This window comes from Wickerhamomyces ciferrii, contig 00007 (genome assembly GCF_000313485.1).
Source record: "Wickerhamomyces ciferrii WGS project CAIF00000000 data, strain NRRL Y-1031 F-60-10, contig 00007, whole genome shotgun sequence".
Taxonomy (NCBI): domain Eukaryota; kingdom Fungi; phylum Ascomycota; class Saccharomycetes; order Phaffomycetales; family Wickerhamomycetaceae; genus Hansenula; species Hansenula ciferrii.
In genome coordinates, this window is record NW_011887733.1 from 6,033 (window position 1) to 20,105 (window position 14,073).

At 32.2% G+C, this 14,073-nt stretch overlaps 4 protein-coding genes across 4 annotated transcripts; 2 read left to right on the forward strand and 2 right to left on the reverse strand.

The window, feature by feature from the left end:
• Nucleotides 1-1,448: 1,448 nt before the first annotated feature.
• On the forward strand, nucleotides 1,449-4,235 carry BN7_345 (uncharacterized protein; the record flags this gene model as incomplete). The annotated part of the gene is made up of 2 exons (XM_011278903.1): nucleotides 1,449-1,508; nucleotides 1,602-4,235. The coding sequence occupies 2 exons, from the start codon at nucleotides 1,449-1,451 to the stop codon at nucleotides 4,233-4,235; spliced, it is 2,694 nt and encodes an 897-aa protein (XP_011277205.1).
• A 214-nt stretch (nucleotides 4,236-4,449) lies between these two features.
• Nucleotides 4,450-7,305, reverse strand: MDR1 (GTPase-activating protein MDR1; the record flags this gene model as incomplete). Its single annotated transcript, XM_011278904.1, has 1 exon — nucleotides 4,450-7,305. One exon carries the CDS (start codon nucleotides 7,303-7,305, stop codon nucleotides 4,450-4,452), a length of 2,856 nt encoding a protein of 951 aa, XP_011277206.1.
• A 1,125-nt stretch (nucleotides 7,306-8,430) lies between these two features.
• On the forward strand, nucleotides 8,431-10,443 carry TEL2 (Tel2p; the record flags this gene model as incomplete). Its single annotated transcript, XM_011278905.1, has 1 exon — nucleotides 8,431-10,443. One exon carries the CDS (start codon nucleotides 8,431-8,433, stop codon nucleotides 10,441-10,443), a length of 2,013 nt encoding a protein of 670 aa, XP_011277207.1.
• A 55-nt stretch (nucleotides 10,444-10,498) lies between these two features.
• AXL1 (Axl1p) lies at nucleotides 10,499-14,017 on the reverse strand (the record flags this gene model as incomplete). The annotated part of the gene is made up of 1 exon (XM_011278906.1): nucleotides 10,499-14,017. One exon carries the CDS (start codon nucleotides 14,015-14,017, stop codon nucleotides 10,499-10,501), a length of 3,519 nt encoding a protein of 1,172 aa, XP_011277208.1.
• Between the last annotated feature and the right edge of the window lie 56 nt (nucleotides 14,018-14,073).

Below are 14,073 nucleotides of genomic sequence, written 5' to 3' on the forward strand. Positions count from 1 at the left end.
CATAAAGAGATGAGTGATAAATATCATCTCCATGAACTACTTCATTATAGACCACCTCAGAATTAATACAACGTACTAACTACTGACATGAACTGCGCATGAATAGGTTTCAAACGTTACCTCAATATAATAATTGATATAGCTGGTAAGGTGATTTAGATGATCTAGAAAACATATAATAATATATTAGCTCATTATCCAATATTATAATTAAAACAGTTAATCCAATCAATCAGCTATATTATCGGTTTAGCATATAGAGCTTGAAATAACAGATTTTAAATATTATAACTCTAATTTTAGTTTGCCCAATATTACCAACTAACCACATATTTAGTTAATAAAGTCATCTATATACAAATGAAAATTACCTGAAGGTAATTTCAACGTTTCAACTCATATTATAAGATCTTTTGAATAAATTTGTGGCAGTTGATGAAATGTCAACATAATTTCAAATGGTATATTAGGACTATAGGAACTAGAGCGTCATGCTATTGGCATAATAAACACAAACAAATTTTTCAAATCTAAAATCAAATTATTTGATTGTCTATAGCACTGGCTGATAGTTAACTGATTATATATAGCAATTCTATAATTGGGGTGAAACAGCTTCGGAAGTTTGTGTACTATATTTATACGAACTCATTATAGTAGGTTTCGTCTAGGATACTCTAACGAGTGCATCCCACATTTTTTGCATACACTAAATCACTCTATATCATGATATTAGCTCAATACTCTTTACGTGACCAATTTTCCATTATATGGGTCCTCGAGTTTATTTGCCTTCTAAACTCTATTCCTTAATCAACATATAGTTAAACTAACAAATTAATTCTGACAATAGTTGTCACCCTAGTAACTTCTGCATTAGGAGACTTCAAAAGTTGAGTCTAAATCTTGGTGACGTTTTTTTGATCTTCGTTTGAATTGGCGGTGCTAGACTGACATTTACACAAGGGTTCCCTCTGAAACTGCCAGCCATGAAATTTCCTAGTATCTTTCTCCTCCCACCTACGCACATTCACGCCGATCTCAGCTCCAGAGCCTCTGCGTACGTGAAAACCTCTCTGTGTAACTTTCAGCACCCTTATTTCCACAAATTTCAGGTTATACCAAAAATTGAGAGTAAATTGTAACTCAAGTTCAACAGGTAAACAAAACTGGTTCAATCCACCAAAATCTCATTGCAAAAGTACAGGGAAAGTTGTTGAAAAGCGCTAAATCCTAAGTTGACATTGAGAGCTATCAATTTTTTCATTCAATCGTTATCGTATCAATTGAGAACATTTGCGGTTTCAATTTATCCCTTTGTTGCTGTTTCCTACATTTGGGCGCCTAATTATAGACATTCATCAACTATAGAAACATAAAAGCCAGAATATTTCAATTGAAAACCAATATATCAAAATAGAACTAATTAAAAGCGTTTTTCTAACCTTATGTTTTCATCAAGAAGGAAAAGTCGTGATCCAGCTGCTTCTATTCAAAGTGGTTTTGGTGTATGTATTTTTGACACATTGTTTACATGCAAGGAGCTTCCGCTTCAGTATTTCACATCAAGACTACTAACATTCTTTCATTAGCAACCACAGAATGGTGTTAATTCCAATGCACTGGCTGCTGCTTCGGCTATTGGAAATGCTTTGAAAACAGGTACACCAATTCCAAGATCAAATAGTTTACAAAAATCGTCAAGTTTCCAAAGATCATCAAGTCTTGTTGGAGGAAGACCAGTTTCAAGGTCAGGTAGTTTATTAGGATTACAAGGTCCACCTTCACAGTTCCAACAACAAAATCATGGTAATCCACCTTCAAGAACTCAATCTTTGACATCAGGGTCTGTTTATAATCAAAAATTGAAACAAAAAAGATCAAGTCAAGTTCCTCAACAATCTGGTCCAAGAATGATCAAAAAACATATCCCTGGTCCTTATGGTCTAATTACAGTAGAAGTACCAGCTGAAGAAGAAAAACCAAAAGGAAAACCTAAAAGACCATCATCATTAACCAAAAATTATTCTGATAGAGGAAGTTTAAGATCATATCAATCAAATAATTCACTATATACAAATTCACAAAACAAAAGAGCAATAATAAATGAGCCTTTAAGAGAAGCTGATGAGGAAATTGGTGATGATTTTGAACAAAATGTTCCATTACATCCTTCTTCAAGTCATGATACTTATGGAAATGCTAGATTTGATTCAACACCACAAGCTCAACCATTTGAACAACAAGTTCAACAACAACAAGAACAACAACCACAGAATTTGACTTTTATTCAAGAAGAAGAAGAAGTACAACCAGAAACTTTGGTAGCTGATGACTTGAGTAATTTGAAATTAGAAAAGGAACAAGATGAATCAAAAATTGAAAAAGACTTGAATTCGGAACAAAGTGCTGCTCAAAATTTGTTGAGTGCCAAATTGGAGCCAGAAACTGAAGTTAGATCTTCACCAGCCCCAAGTGAAATCAGAGACATCAAAGAAACAATCACAACTACTGAACCTGAACTACAAACCTTTGAACAATCTGGTGATGAGCCACATCATTTTATTGCAGTCCCAGTTGACACGCCAACTGAAAATTCAGACATTGAAAATGAAGTCTTAGATCAATACACTGATGTTGACCCACCATCTACTGCAAAATCAACTGATACTATCACACCAGCACAATCATCATATACTACAGCAGATGATAGTGACTTTGATATTCAAACTGAAAAGGACCCCCATCAAGATCCAAATGTCCATTCCATGGCTCAACAATTACGCCCAACTATTCCATCTCTAACAGTCAATGGTAACCAAGAACAAGATTCTAGTGAATTCCCAGCTGCTAATGGCTTGTCTCAATCAAACTCCGTTGATACCGCTGGCAGCTCTTTATACTCAAATGAGTTGAATGACGAAGGTGTTTTGAATTCTGATATTTCAGGTACTCCTGGCAATGACTTACAAATACCTGCAAGATCAACAAAGAGATCACCAAATTCAATTTCACCAAGAAAGTCAGCATTGAAGAGCAAGTCTGGATCTACAATCAATTTACAAGATAATAATAACTCTTCAAGTCCTGCAAATGCAGCTTATTTGTCACTAACAACTGCAGAAAATACAAGATTAAATGCTATTTCTTCGTCAAATTTACCGGCTACAAACTTAACAAGATCAAATTCATCAAGACAATCACTAAAACAAGAGCCTCCATCTGGTAATGGATTTAAAGGTACATTGAGATCACATCCTCCTCAACAACAAAATCAACAACAATTCAATGGTCAAAGACATTCTCAGTTCCCACAACCTCCACAGCAAAGACAACCTTTTAACCAGCAACGTCCACAACAAAAGGGTTCTATCCCGGGACATGCCCAAAAGCGTCCAAACTCAGTTGCAGTTCCACAATCAAACACATCTACTAATAAGCAATTTGGTAGACCTCAAGCTCCAGTCCAAGGCCAAAGACCACAATCACAAGTTATTGGATCTCAAAAAAGTTTTAGAAACTCACAAATTGCTCATCAAAATCAACAAAATCAAGGGCCTTCTCAACAAAAATTACATTCAAACGCTGCTGCTTTGAATGCTGCTATGAAAAAAGCTGAACCTCCAAAGCCACCTCAATTGAATAGAACTTCAAGTTTCGAGAAAGAAAGACCACAAGAGCGTAATGCAGCTTTCAAGAAAAGATCCTTAAGAGATCCATCAATCAACCAACATGCCAATGTTGAATCTCAACTAGGATTTTATAGACAACAAGCAGCTCAACAACAACAACACACCCCAACTAAAACTCAACCTACACATGCTCAAACACCACCTCAACATCATCAATCAAATGGAAATGGAAATGGATTCAGTGGATTCAAATCAAGATTCAATGATTCAGATGATGATGATGATATTGTTCCAACATTGAGAAATCCAAAACAAGGTAAATCAAATAAATTGTCACACGATTTTGCACCTCCTCCAAATAATCCAACATTAAGAAATACAAAGAGTCAATTTACTTTGAGAAGTTCAAGTAATAGTGCAGTTCAAGGTAACCCATCGCCAGCCAAGTCTTTACCAGAAAAGAGAAATACACGTTATTTCAGTGAAGCTGATAAAGAAGAATTATTTAATGAACATTTGAAAAAAGCAGAAGCTAACTTGGAAAAAGAAAAGAAGAAGAGTAAATTTGGTGGAAAATTAAAGAAATTGTTTGGAAGATCTTGATTCGATTCTCAATTCCAATCGTTGTAATATAATATAAAGCTATTTGAACTATAAAGATAACGTTTTAGAATATGTATAGTTATGAAGAAAAAGACTGTTTCGTATATTTGTGATTTTAAAGAAATCATTATTTTAATACTTGTTTTACGTGCTGTATTTCCAATATATGTAGCGCAATTTATAATTTATACACATTTATTTGCCATATATGTCGTTAGTTCTCAAATTCAATCAGATTTTTATCTTTTGATATACTTTGGTTCTGTAAACCTTTTTCGATTTCAGTCATCTCACCATGTAGCACTTTTAATTCATTTTCTCTATCATCTTTCTTTACATTATTGCTTACTGGAACATCACCAAGTGCTTGAATCTCCGCATTCTCTAATAAATCACCATAATCATTACTTGTGGCATCAGCTCCGAAATCGTCTTCATCTTCTTCTTCAATCAATGAAGCATTACCTGGTTTGGATTTGATACTGGAACTATCATGGTTATTAGAGCTTGAGGTAGCAGATGAATCCATTCTACGACGGACTTGATTAGCAACTCTTCTACCATCAGCTAATAATCCATCAAACATATCACGTAAAATACCACCCTTATCTGAAATATTTGTTGATCTATCAAGATGAATGGATGATGATAAGGTTTCTGAAAATAACAATTCATAAGATTCATCAGCAAGTATAACCATACGGAAAGTTGCAAGATTTAATGTTAATGGATGATTTGGATCAAGTGCGGCATTTGCCTTTATCTTTTCCAAGTCTTTCTTATCATCAATTTCAATTAATTCTGGAACTTCAGCAGGTTGAGCATATTCAAAAGCTCTTTGGATGAAATCACTAGCGGCTGATAAGTAACGTTCCCCTTGTTCTCTTTGGAAAATTTCTTGATCAATATTTACTTCTGAAGGTAACAAGATAACTTCATCATTTGTTTCATTTTGTTTTTCAACAATTTTATCAGCAATATAATTTTCAATTGATTTTTTGGTCAAGAAATCAAATACTTTACCATCTTGTAATGGTTTTGTAATGTATAGCAAGCCTTCTGAAATTTGTAAAATTCCTTCTCTATCAACCTCACCTTTATTATTATAATCATAAATTTCAAAAAAATATGAAATTGATTCCATAAGATTTTTGTTAACTAGTTTATCTAAACCAACCACAACATCAGTTAGCGATAACACGCCCTTAGAGTCTTTATCCCAGTTTCTAAATAGTCTATGAAGGAAATCTTCAGGGTGTGAATCATATTCTTCTTCTGGCAATGCCCAATCACAAAAACCATTCATAAATTGTTGATAAGTTTTGAACTCCATAGAGGATGATCCAACACCAAGACTTGCCTTATGACTTTGAATACAATTATAAAATCTATCATAAATGTTTGAGATATGTTCTTTTGAAAGATTTGGAGTTCTTGGTAGATTTCTTAGTTGACTTCTCTTAATAAAAGTTTCAATGTTTTGTAAAATACTTGGTTTATGTTTATTACGTTCTTGATTAATCATTTCATCTGTAATGTTTGAAAATTCTTTGAATGCAACAATTAACAATTCTTGAAACTTGGTTAATTGTCTAAATTTTGGATCTTTTGAATTTGGATGTGCAGAATCATCAAGTTGTGAAAAATAATCCTTCAATACTGAGATAAATGTACCATCATCGTCAATTTCTAATAACTCTTCACCATTGATTCTTAAAATTGCTAAAGCTACTTGAAATAATGCCTTTGGACCATGTAAGAAGAACACATCAATAATACGGAATGCAAAAACCAATGGCATTGAATTCAGAAATAATGATAAGAACCAAGGTAGCGATACGACAGATAATTGAATGTCATATTTCGTTATATGGGTCCACAAAATTGGCATGGTCTTTTCAACAAGGGATTCAAAAACCTTTTGATCTAATAGGGTACCATACATAGTCTTAGAATAATAACCTGGAACAAACTTTTCAATTAAAACTGATAATGTCCAAAAAGCTTGTTCTTCTGTTTGAAAAATTAAAAGAGCAGCGGCAACAATATTCATAGCTTGACAATAACCAACATCTGGGTTTTTCCATGAATATGCGGTTAAGACTCTACGAAGTCTTCCAATACCTTCCTCTGATTGATAAGCTGAATATTCAGGTAAGGAACGATTCAAATCTTTTTCAATTTCATCAATAGCAATTGATGAGGTACCTTCATTATCTTTAAGTAATTTTTCATAAATTCCTAAGTTTTGGTATCTTAAATACATTGCACCACTTGTTAACTCCCATATTTCACCTCTTAATCTATTTGGTAAACCAACTCTCAATAATTTGTAAAACATTTTTTGACGAGCTATACTCAAGTTTCTACCATAACGTCTAAAATAATCATACCAAAGTCTCAATTTGGATTTATCTCTCAATTTTTTAGGATCACCAGGATACTTGAAAAGTTGACCAAGACCACCATCTGGTGAATGTATAGCAGATTTATCAGCGCCAGGCTCATTTTTCTTTACGATGAATTCTGAATATAAAGATTCCAAGAATGGATCAATTTTCTTGGTATTTGATACATTATCTCTCAAACATGTCTTCAATTTGTAAGAGAATTCTTCTGATCTTGAACGTATTCCAATGAATTGAATCAATAGTTTAATATCACAATTTGTAACGATTGAAAGAGCGAAAACATATGCTCTTGATGGTATTCTTTCCACTTTCTTCACTGTAGATAAATTCAGTACTATAACACAGCTCTTGCGATCAAAAGAATCACGAAATACAATATAATGTTTTGTTAAATATAGCTTCCCGGAAAAGACGAAATTGGAATGATTTGATAGCTGATTTTCATTTGAAGAAAAGTTATTTGATGCGTTATTTTGGTTTGAATCTTCCTTGGATACAACAAGCATCTCTGCAGCTGTTTCATCTATGATTGTTTCATCATCAGGTAGCTTGAATTCCTCTCTGAACAATTCATCTTTTGACGGTTTTTTGGGAACATTCGCTTTATCAAATATTGAAAGAGAAGAAGCTCTTTCCCTAATTGTATTGAAAAAGGACATCTCCTTCTTTTAGAATAGCCCTCACTAGTAAGTTTACCCTGACTGTTTGAATATTAAATGTAGCTTTAGACTCAATGGGAGCTTTATGAATGTTTATCAAAGGGCTATACATGATGGTATTCAAAACGTACATATTATCATCAGAGATTTTAAGCTAGGCACATTTTCTGGAGGGTAATGCCTGCGGTAGCTTAGGTAATCACGGTGATAAATTGACGTCGCTTAATCAAAGACATCGTTGAATGTGATTTGTTACAGCAAAGTGCTTTCAAATACACTATATTATACCAGGAGAGTATTTATACAACCTCATAGTTGCAACTTAAGTTGTAATATCTTGTAGGTAAAATGATCTGATAATTGATTATAAAGTATCTCCGAAATCTGATCGGTCATAGTGAATATGCTTATATAATCGGTATATGATATTATTATATTGTACAATAATTGATGTTTATGAAAGACTTGATGTTAATTTAATGGCCAAGATATTATCTTTCAAGTAAAACTAGATCATTAAAATATTTAGACAGACTTTTAAGCTACGAAATTAAAATTCAAAAAATTATGGTTCAGAATAAAGATTGACCAAGTAAATTTTATTTTTAATTCAAAATTTGAATGAATAAAAAAATTCAAATTTTCATGAACTTCAAATTTCAGTAATTTAAGCTATTAGGCATCAAACTCTACTGAAGATGAAATCATGACTGTACTTGAAAGCTAAAAGTTTTATAAATTAGCCATTTTATTGATGATTGAAATAAATAGGTTCAACTCCCAAATCGGGAAATTTTCCTGTTTTGTCACAAAATTACTGGCAAATCATAGCCATTCAGCAGAAATCCAAATCAAAAACAACTCTCGGTCGCCAAGTTGGTTTAAGGCGCAAGACTGTAATGGAATCAAGACATCTTGAGATCGTGTGTTCGACTCACACCCGGGAGACTTTATTTTTTGTTTTTTTTGGCAGATTTTCGTGTCAATATTTTTTTCAGTTCTTTGTTAGAAATTGTATAGATATATTTCAATTGTCAATCTCATTGTTTTCTTTTGAATATTGTTAAAATTTTTGTGTTAATGCTCTTCAATTACTTAATCGTCCTGGTATAATCAAACTCAAACATGGAAGAACAAATAAAGGTACTCAAGAACAGTCCTTCAGCTGAAGAGATTGAAAAGATACTTCAAGAATATTTGATCAATGAACATACACTTCAACAACAACTTCAATTCATAAACACATTACTTCAACATATTATAATAGTATATCAGAGTCTCAAAAGTCAAGTACGACATTTACTACAACGTGTATTCTACTGCACAATTGGTATTTCAAACTTGCTGAATCATTACAAATTAACGAAAAATGACATATATTTGAAATTTATGAAAAATCTACTTGTTGATCCAACCCTATTATCAAATACATTGAGCTCATGCCATAAGAAAAAAGAAGAAGAATCACAAACTAAAGCCTTATTTGTTGGAAGTAAGATATTTCAAACGTTTGAAGGTGAGCTTGAATTGACAAAATACCTTGAACTTGTCGTTAAACAACTTATAGAGACAGCAAGACTTGGTAATCATGATATTTCTGGTTTCATCAATCCATATTTGTCAATACATCCACTAGAGGCAAAAGATATACTTTTTGAAAACTTCTTAACGGGGAGTAATTTTGAGCTACTATCTGAGATCTATTCAAAAATGTCACAAATACAACAAAAATCATTCATATTGAAATCTTTAATACCTTATTTAGAAACCAAAATCAGTATAGACAATAGAGACACAATTACTAAAATACTCAGTCGTTTCAACATATCCAAATTTGAGAGTTACATCATCAAAAATGTTGCAGAATTACCAAATATTGAATTACAACAAGCTGTATCATCTCTAATAGCAGACCCCCAAACACAAATGACCGAACTCCTGGATATTTGGGGTAATGAGCAATACATCAAAAATACACAATTTGAATATCAAGAGTCAATGACCAAAGAAATCTTGATCTTGCTGAACTATATTTCCCCAGAGAATAGAACTCAAATATCAAGGGATAAATCATTTCTTAATGCCATCACATCCAGAATTTCAAATAATGACCACGATAATAGAAATTTGGGTTTAATCATTGCCAAAAAAGTTACAAATGGTGAAATAAAATTTGATATAACTGATGAAATAGTAATAGAGCCTTACAAAAAACCAAATTTAAATTCAAAAATTGACTTTACAGATTTATTGATTGGTAAATCAATGCAAAATTTATCAATAAGTTCACAAAAAGTTACTACTGAAAAAGATAGTGACGATGAATCTGAATCTGAAGATGATGAAGAGGAACAAAATGGTATTGATACGTTGTTTTTGAAAGATTTAATCAAAAATTTCAATGATGAAAAGGTAAATCATTTGACTCCATTATTATCACATACCGTGAAATTAGTCAGACAAAAGGCAACATTCAAATTGGAACTTGAATTTTATAGTGAAGAATTGGCAAGTTTAATAATTGGGTTGCTGAACAAATTTGACGAGCCAAATTTTGAACAATTGAAGATCAATGCGTTGGTCAGTATAATAGTGACTAATACTAAAGTTATAACTCATATAATGAATCTTTTATTTACTGGTGATTATTCAATTCAACAAAGAATGATAATATTAAGCTCAATTTCACTTTCAGCTAGAGAATTAAGAGGGTTTGAAGATGATTTCATTGAAAAAGTCGAAACAGATTTTCCAACAAGAAAGATTGAACAACGTCATTCAAAACCTATGGTACAAGAAGTTGAAGATAAACCACCAAGGTTTGAAGAGATCAAAGATGATAATAATGAACAATTTATTGGACAAGGTAAAGTTCAAAGAGTTTCTAAAAAATTGACAAAACCTGTCGAAAAAACCAAACCAAATAACTTTAGTAAGATTGCTTCTAAATTTTTCTATCCTTTGGCCAATGGATGGATAAAAGGTATTGATGTTGGTACTTACAATGAAATGTTCTTAAAACATTATTTACAAACTTTAGAATTGATTATAAAAGCTGCATACCCATGTCATGAATTTGATGGCATGTATGAGTTATATAACGCTATACTTGAAAATTCAAGTAATGTTACTATATAATACATAAAGAAAACTACATGATCTAACAAAATAAACGCATTCATTCGTTCATTTATTAATCTCTATAAAATATTTTGTTACTTTTTTGAAATTGTGTTATATCTGTGATTTCTTTACTTGGAATTAACTCAGAACTTGTAGCTGATTGTGATGAAGAACTAGAAGTATTTTTATAAGACTTTACCCCTTCCATAGTTTGCTTAACAACTTCTTTCAATACAACAGTACATAACTTGAAACTTTCACCTTGTGACATAAAGTACTTGAATAATTCTTTCAATAAACTAACAGAGCTTCCTTTAGTACTTTCCACAATTTCTTTTAATGTAGCACTGGATATTCTTAAGCCATGCATTTTCAAGAAAGCTTCTAGTTGCAATCTCATCATTTGTTGCTGAATATCACCAGCAGACATTTGACTTTTCAACATGACGGATAATTGAGCTCTAGTTTTGGAATTTGGTGATATTCTTTGTTTGAAAAAGCCAATAAAATCACTTTTCTTTAGAGAATTGAAAAATTGTTTATCTTCAGCTTCATCATCCGCAGAATAAGCACCCATGAATATTAAATCCTTGATCTTTTTATGACTTCTTAAAAATTCAATACCATCAGATGCATTAGAGCTACCAACACTGGCTTGTAAATCAGCTGTAAGACTTTCAGGCCCACTTGATGAATCTAATGTCTGTTTGTAATTCTTTAAAAATGGATCAATAATTTCAGACTTGAACTCTGCTTCACTTAGTTTGTCCAATTCTGCTTCCCAATTAGCCAAATAACCATCAATCTGTTGTTCAAGATACTGTGGTGTGAAACCAACACTCATTATTGTGACGTGGATACCTATTGTAGTTCTGAGAATCCTTTGTCCACCTAAAACAACATAACCTAATTGTCGTTTATCTCTTAAATCAGGAACAAGGTTAAATGACATCAGATAAGATACCAATTTGTTCACTTTTTCGGTAAAAGCATCTCCTCTTGGACCTGTTTGTATGAAAAAAGCAATAGAGTTCATTGGGTCATCGACTGAAGACAATCTTTCAATATGATATGAAGTTCCTGGAGCCAAAAGAACAGTTGAAGGTTCTTTACTTGTGATTTTTTGAGTTGTGGTACTTCTAAGAAGCTTGTCCAAAGAGCCAGTTAATTCTTCAGCACAATCAGTTTCACCTTGAGAAAATAATTTCAAATATTTATTACCTTCACCAAGTCTTAACACAAATTCTTTGAAACTTTGAGCATCAATATCATCTAAAGCATCAAGTCTATCTTCCAGACTCCAAATATTTTCTTCCATGACCACTAAAAGACCAGTACTTGCTAAAACGAATGATGAAGCTTCAGTAAGTTCCCTATATCTTGATCTTACAGAAACTCTTGATTTTCTAAAATAATCGCTGTTGATGGTTGGGTCTTTGAATAAGTCTTTAAGTTCTTGAACAAAAGTTTCAACAATAGTTTTAACACCATCTTTGAATCCACTGATTGTAAAACCAATTCTAGAGTCACCTTTGGAAGATGCAAATACTTCCCATGTATAATCCAACAATTCAGCACCATATAACTTTCTTTCAAGTTTGATCTTTAAAACTTCAGCTAAAATTTCAATATGCATAGTATTTTCAACAGAAGAATCCAATGAGTTACATAACACATCAAATGATACCACTAAACGAGAATGAAATGATAATGAAGATTCAGATTTAGTCCATACTTCTAATTTATCAGTCTTCTTAACAAGTTTTGCCTTTGATGAAGACCATGAGTTTTTTGTATTATAACCTAATGATGATTGCGAAGCCTTTATGGACGCTTCCTTTAAATTTTGTTTCAAATGGGAAAGTTGTAATGCGTTTTGAGGAATGAAAATATTTTTATCAACCATATGAAAAGGTATGTCATCTTTTGATCTAGGAATGGATTCAATTTTGAGTTTTCCTGAAATGTATTCATAATTGAAATAGAAATCCGTTGAAGTTGAATTGCTAGACAATAAGGTTGATGCCTTTTCGATGAATTGAGAGCCAGCTAAAAAGACAATATTCAAGTTCAATAACTTAAAGTATCTCATAATGAATGTTTTGAAAATAGAGCCTTTTTTGGTCCATTGCTCTTTACCACTTGTTGATTCAAAGTAGCCCTCATTTATTTCACTAAAATTTGGTGAACCTTTCAAAATATTCTCTGTACCTAATGCTTTGATATTTTTCTGTAATGTTTGAGAAAAAATAGAGGACTCGTCCATTGGTGATTTTGTTGAATCTTTATGCAAATAGTTTAAAAGATCAATAGATTCCATTTCTGAAAGGTATCTCCCCAAAGTTGTTTCGTCACTAAAGACTTTTGGAATATATTGATTAAATAATATGTCAAGAACTTCTGGAATTTTTTTAGCACCTGTATTGGTTAATTTAATTTCAATGATTAAAACATCATCACCACGAGAAATATGTTGAATGAACCCACTTAAACTGGTTATGATATCTTTTTGCTTAAGGCATGAATCTAATGAACCTTCACTTTCATCACCAACTATATTTGACCAAGCATTTTCAAATACTGAAACTTGTTTAGAAATTAATGGATCTGATGAGTCAAAATGAACTGGGAAAGAAAGACGTAAAGTTGGGGTTTGATCTTTCTTAATCAAAATACAACTATTACTTTCATTGAATGTGAAAGCAGAAGTTTCATATTTCCAACATGAAGATATATCAAATTCTTCAATTCTTTGTGGTATTTTCACTGGTACACTTTCTTTATTTTTACTAGAAAACAATTTCATTTTGGATTTTTTGGATTGTTGACGTTCTTCAAATGTAGAAATATCGCCAAAATTGGATAATGCTAATTTTTGTAATAAATTGATTGATTGTGAACCTCTAATTACCAATGTCATTTTATCAGCAACGTAGTTATCGTGGTAATAACTGAATAGATGTTCTCTCACCTTCATTTTTTCAATTTTAGGTAGATCATTCAAACTGAAATAGTTACCTGTAGCAAATCTATGAAATGGATGGTTTTCATTTGCCATGAGTCTTAGACCATGATACATCAATCTACCAGCAGAGCTTTTATTAGCATTATGTTCATTATCAACAGCATAAATTTCTTTTTCAAAAGCACTTTCAGAAAAAGATGGCGATCTTAAAGAGCTAGCAAAGACTTTTAATAAATGATTGAAAACTGGCTCTTCTAAACCTTCTTTATTTTTCCAAGTTGAATCTGATGGTGTTTCAAAAAAATAACAAGTTTGTTCACCAGTGGTAAATGCATTTCTTCTACCTCCAGATTTTGATAAAGAATCATGAAATTCACTTGGATTTGGGAATTCTTTTGAACCTAAAAGTATTAAATGTTCACAGAAATGAGCCAAACCTGGAATCTCATCGGGATCATTATGAGCACCAGCAGCAACACAAAGAGCAGCAGAAGCCAAATCTTCAGTTGGATCAGAGATCAATAATGTTAAAATACCATTTGGTAAAACAATCAACTTGTGACTTCTACCAGAATATGTAAATGGTACTAATAAATCTTGATTAAATGCCTTCACAGATGTCATAATCTCCACAGATAATATGAATGTATAGTTTCAAATTGGTTTCAAACCCATGATAA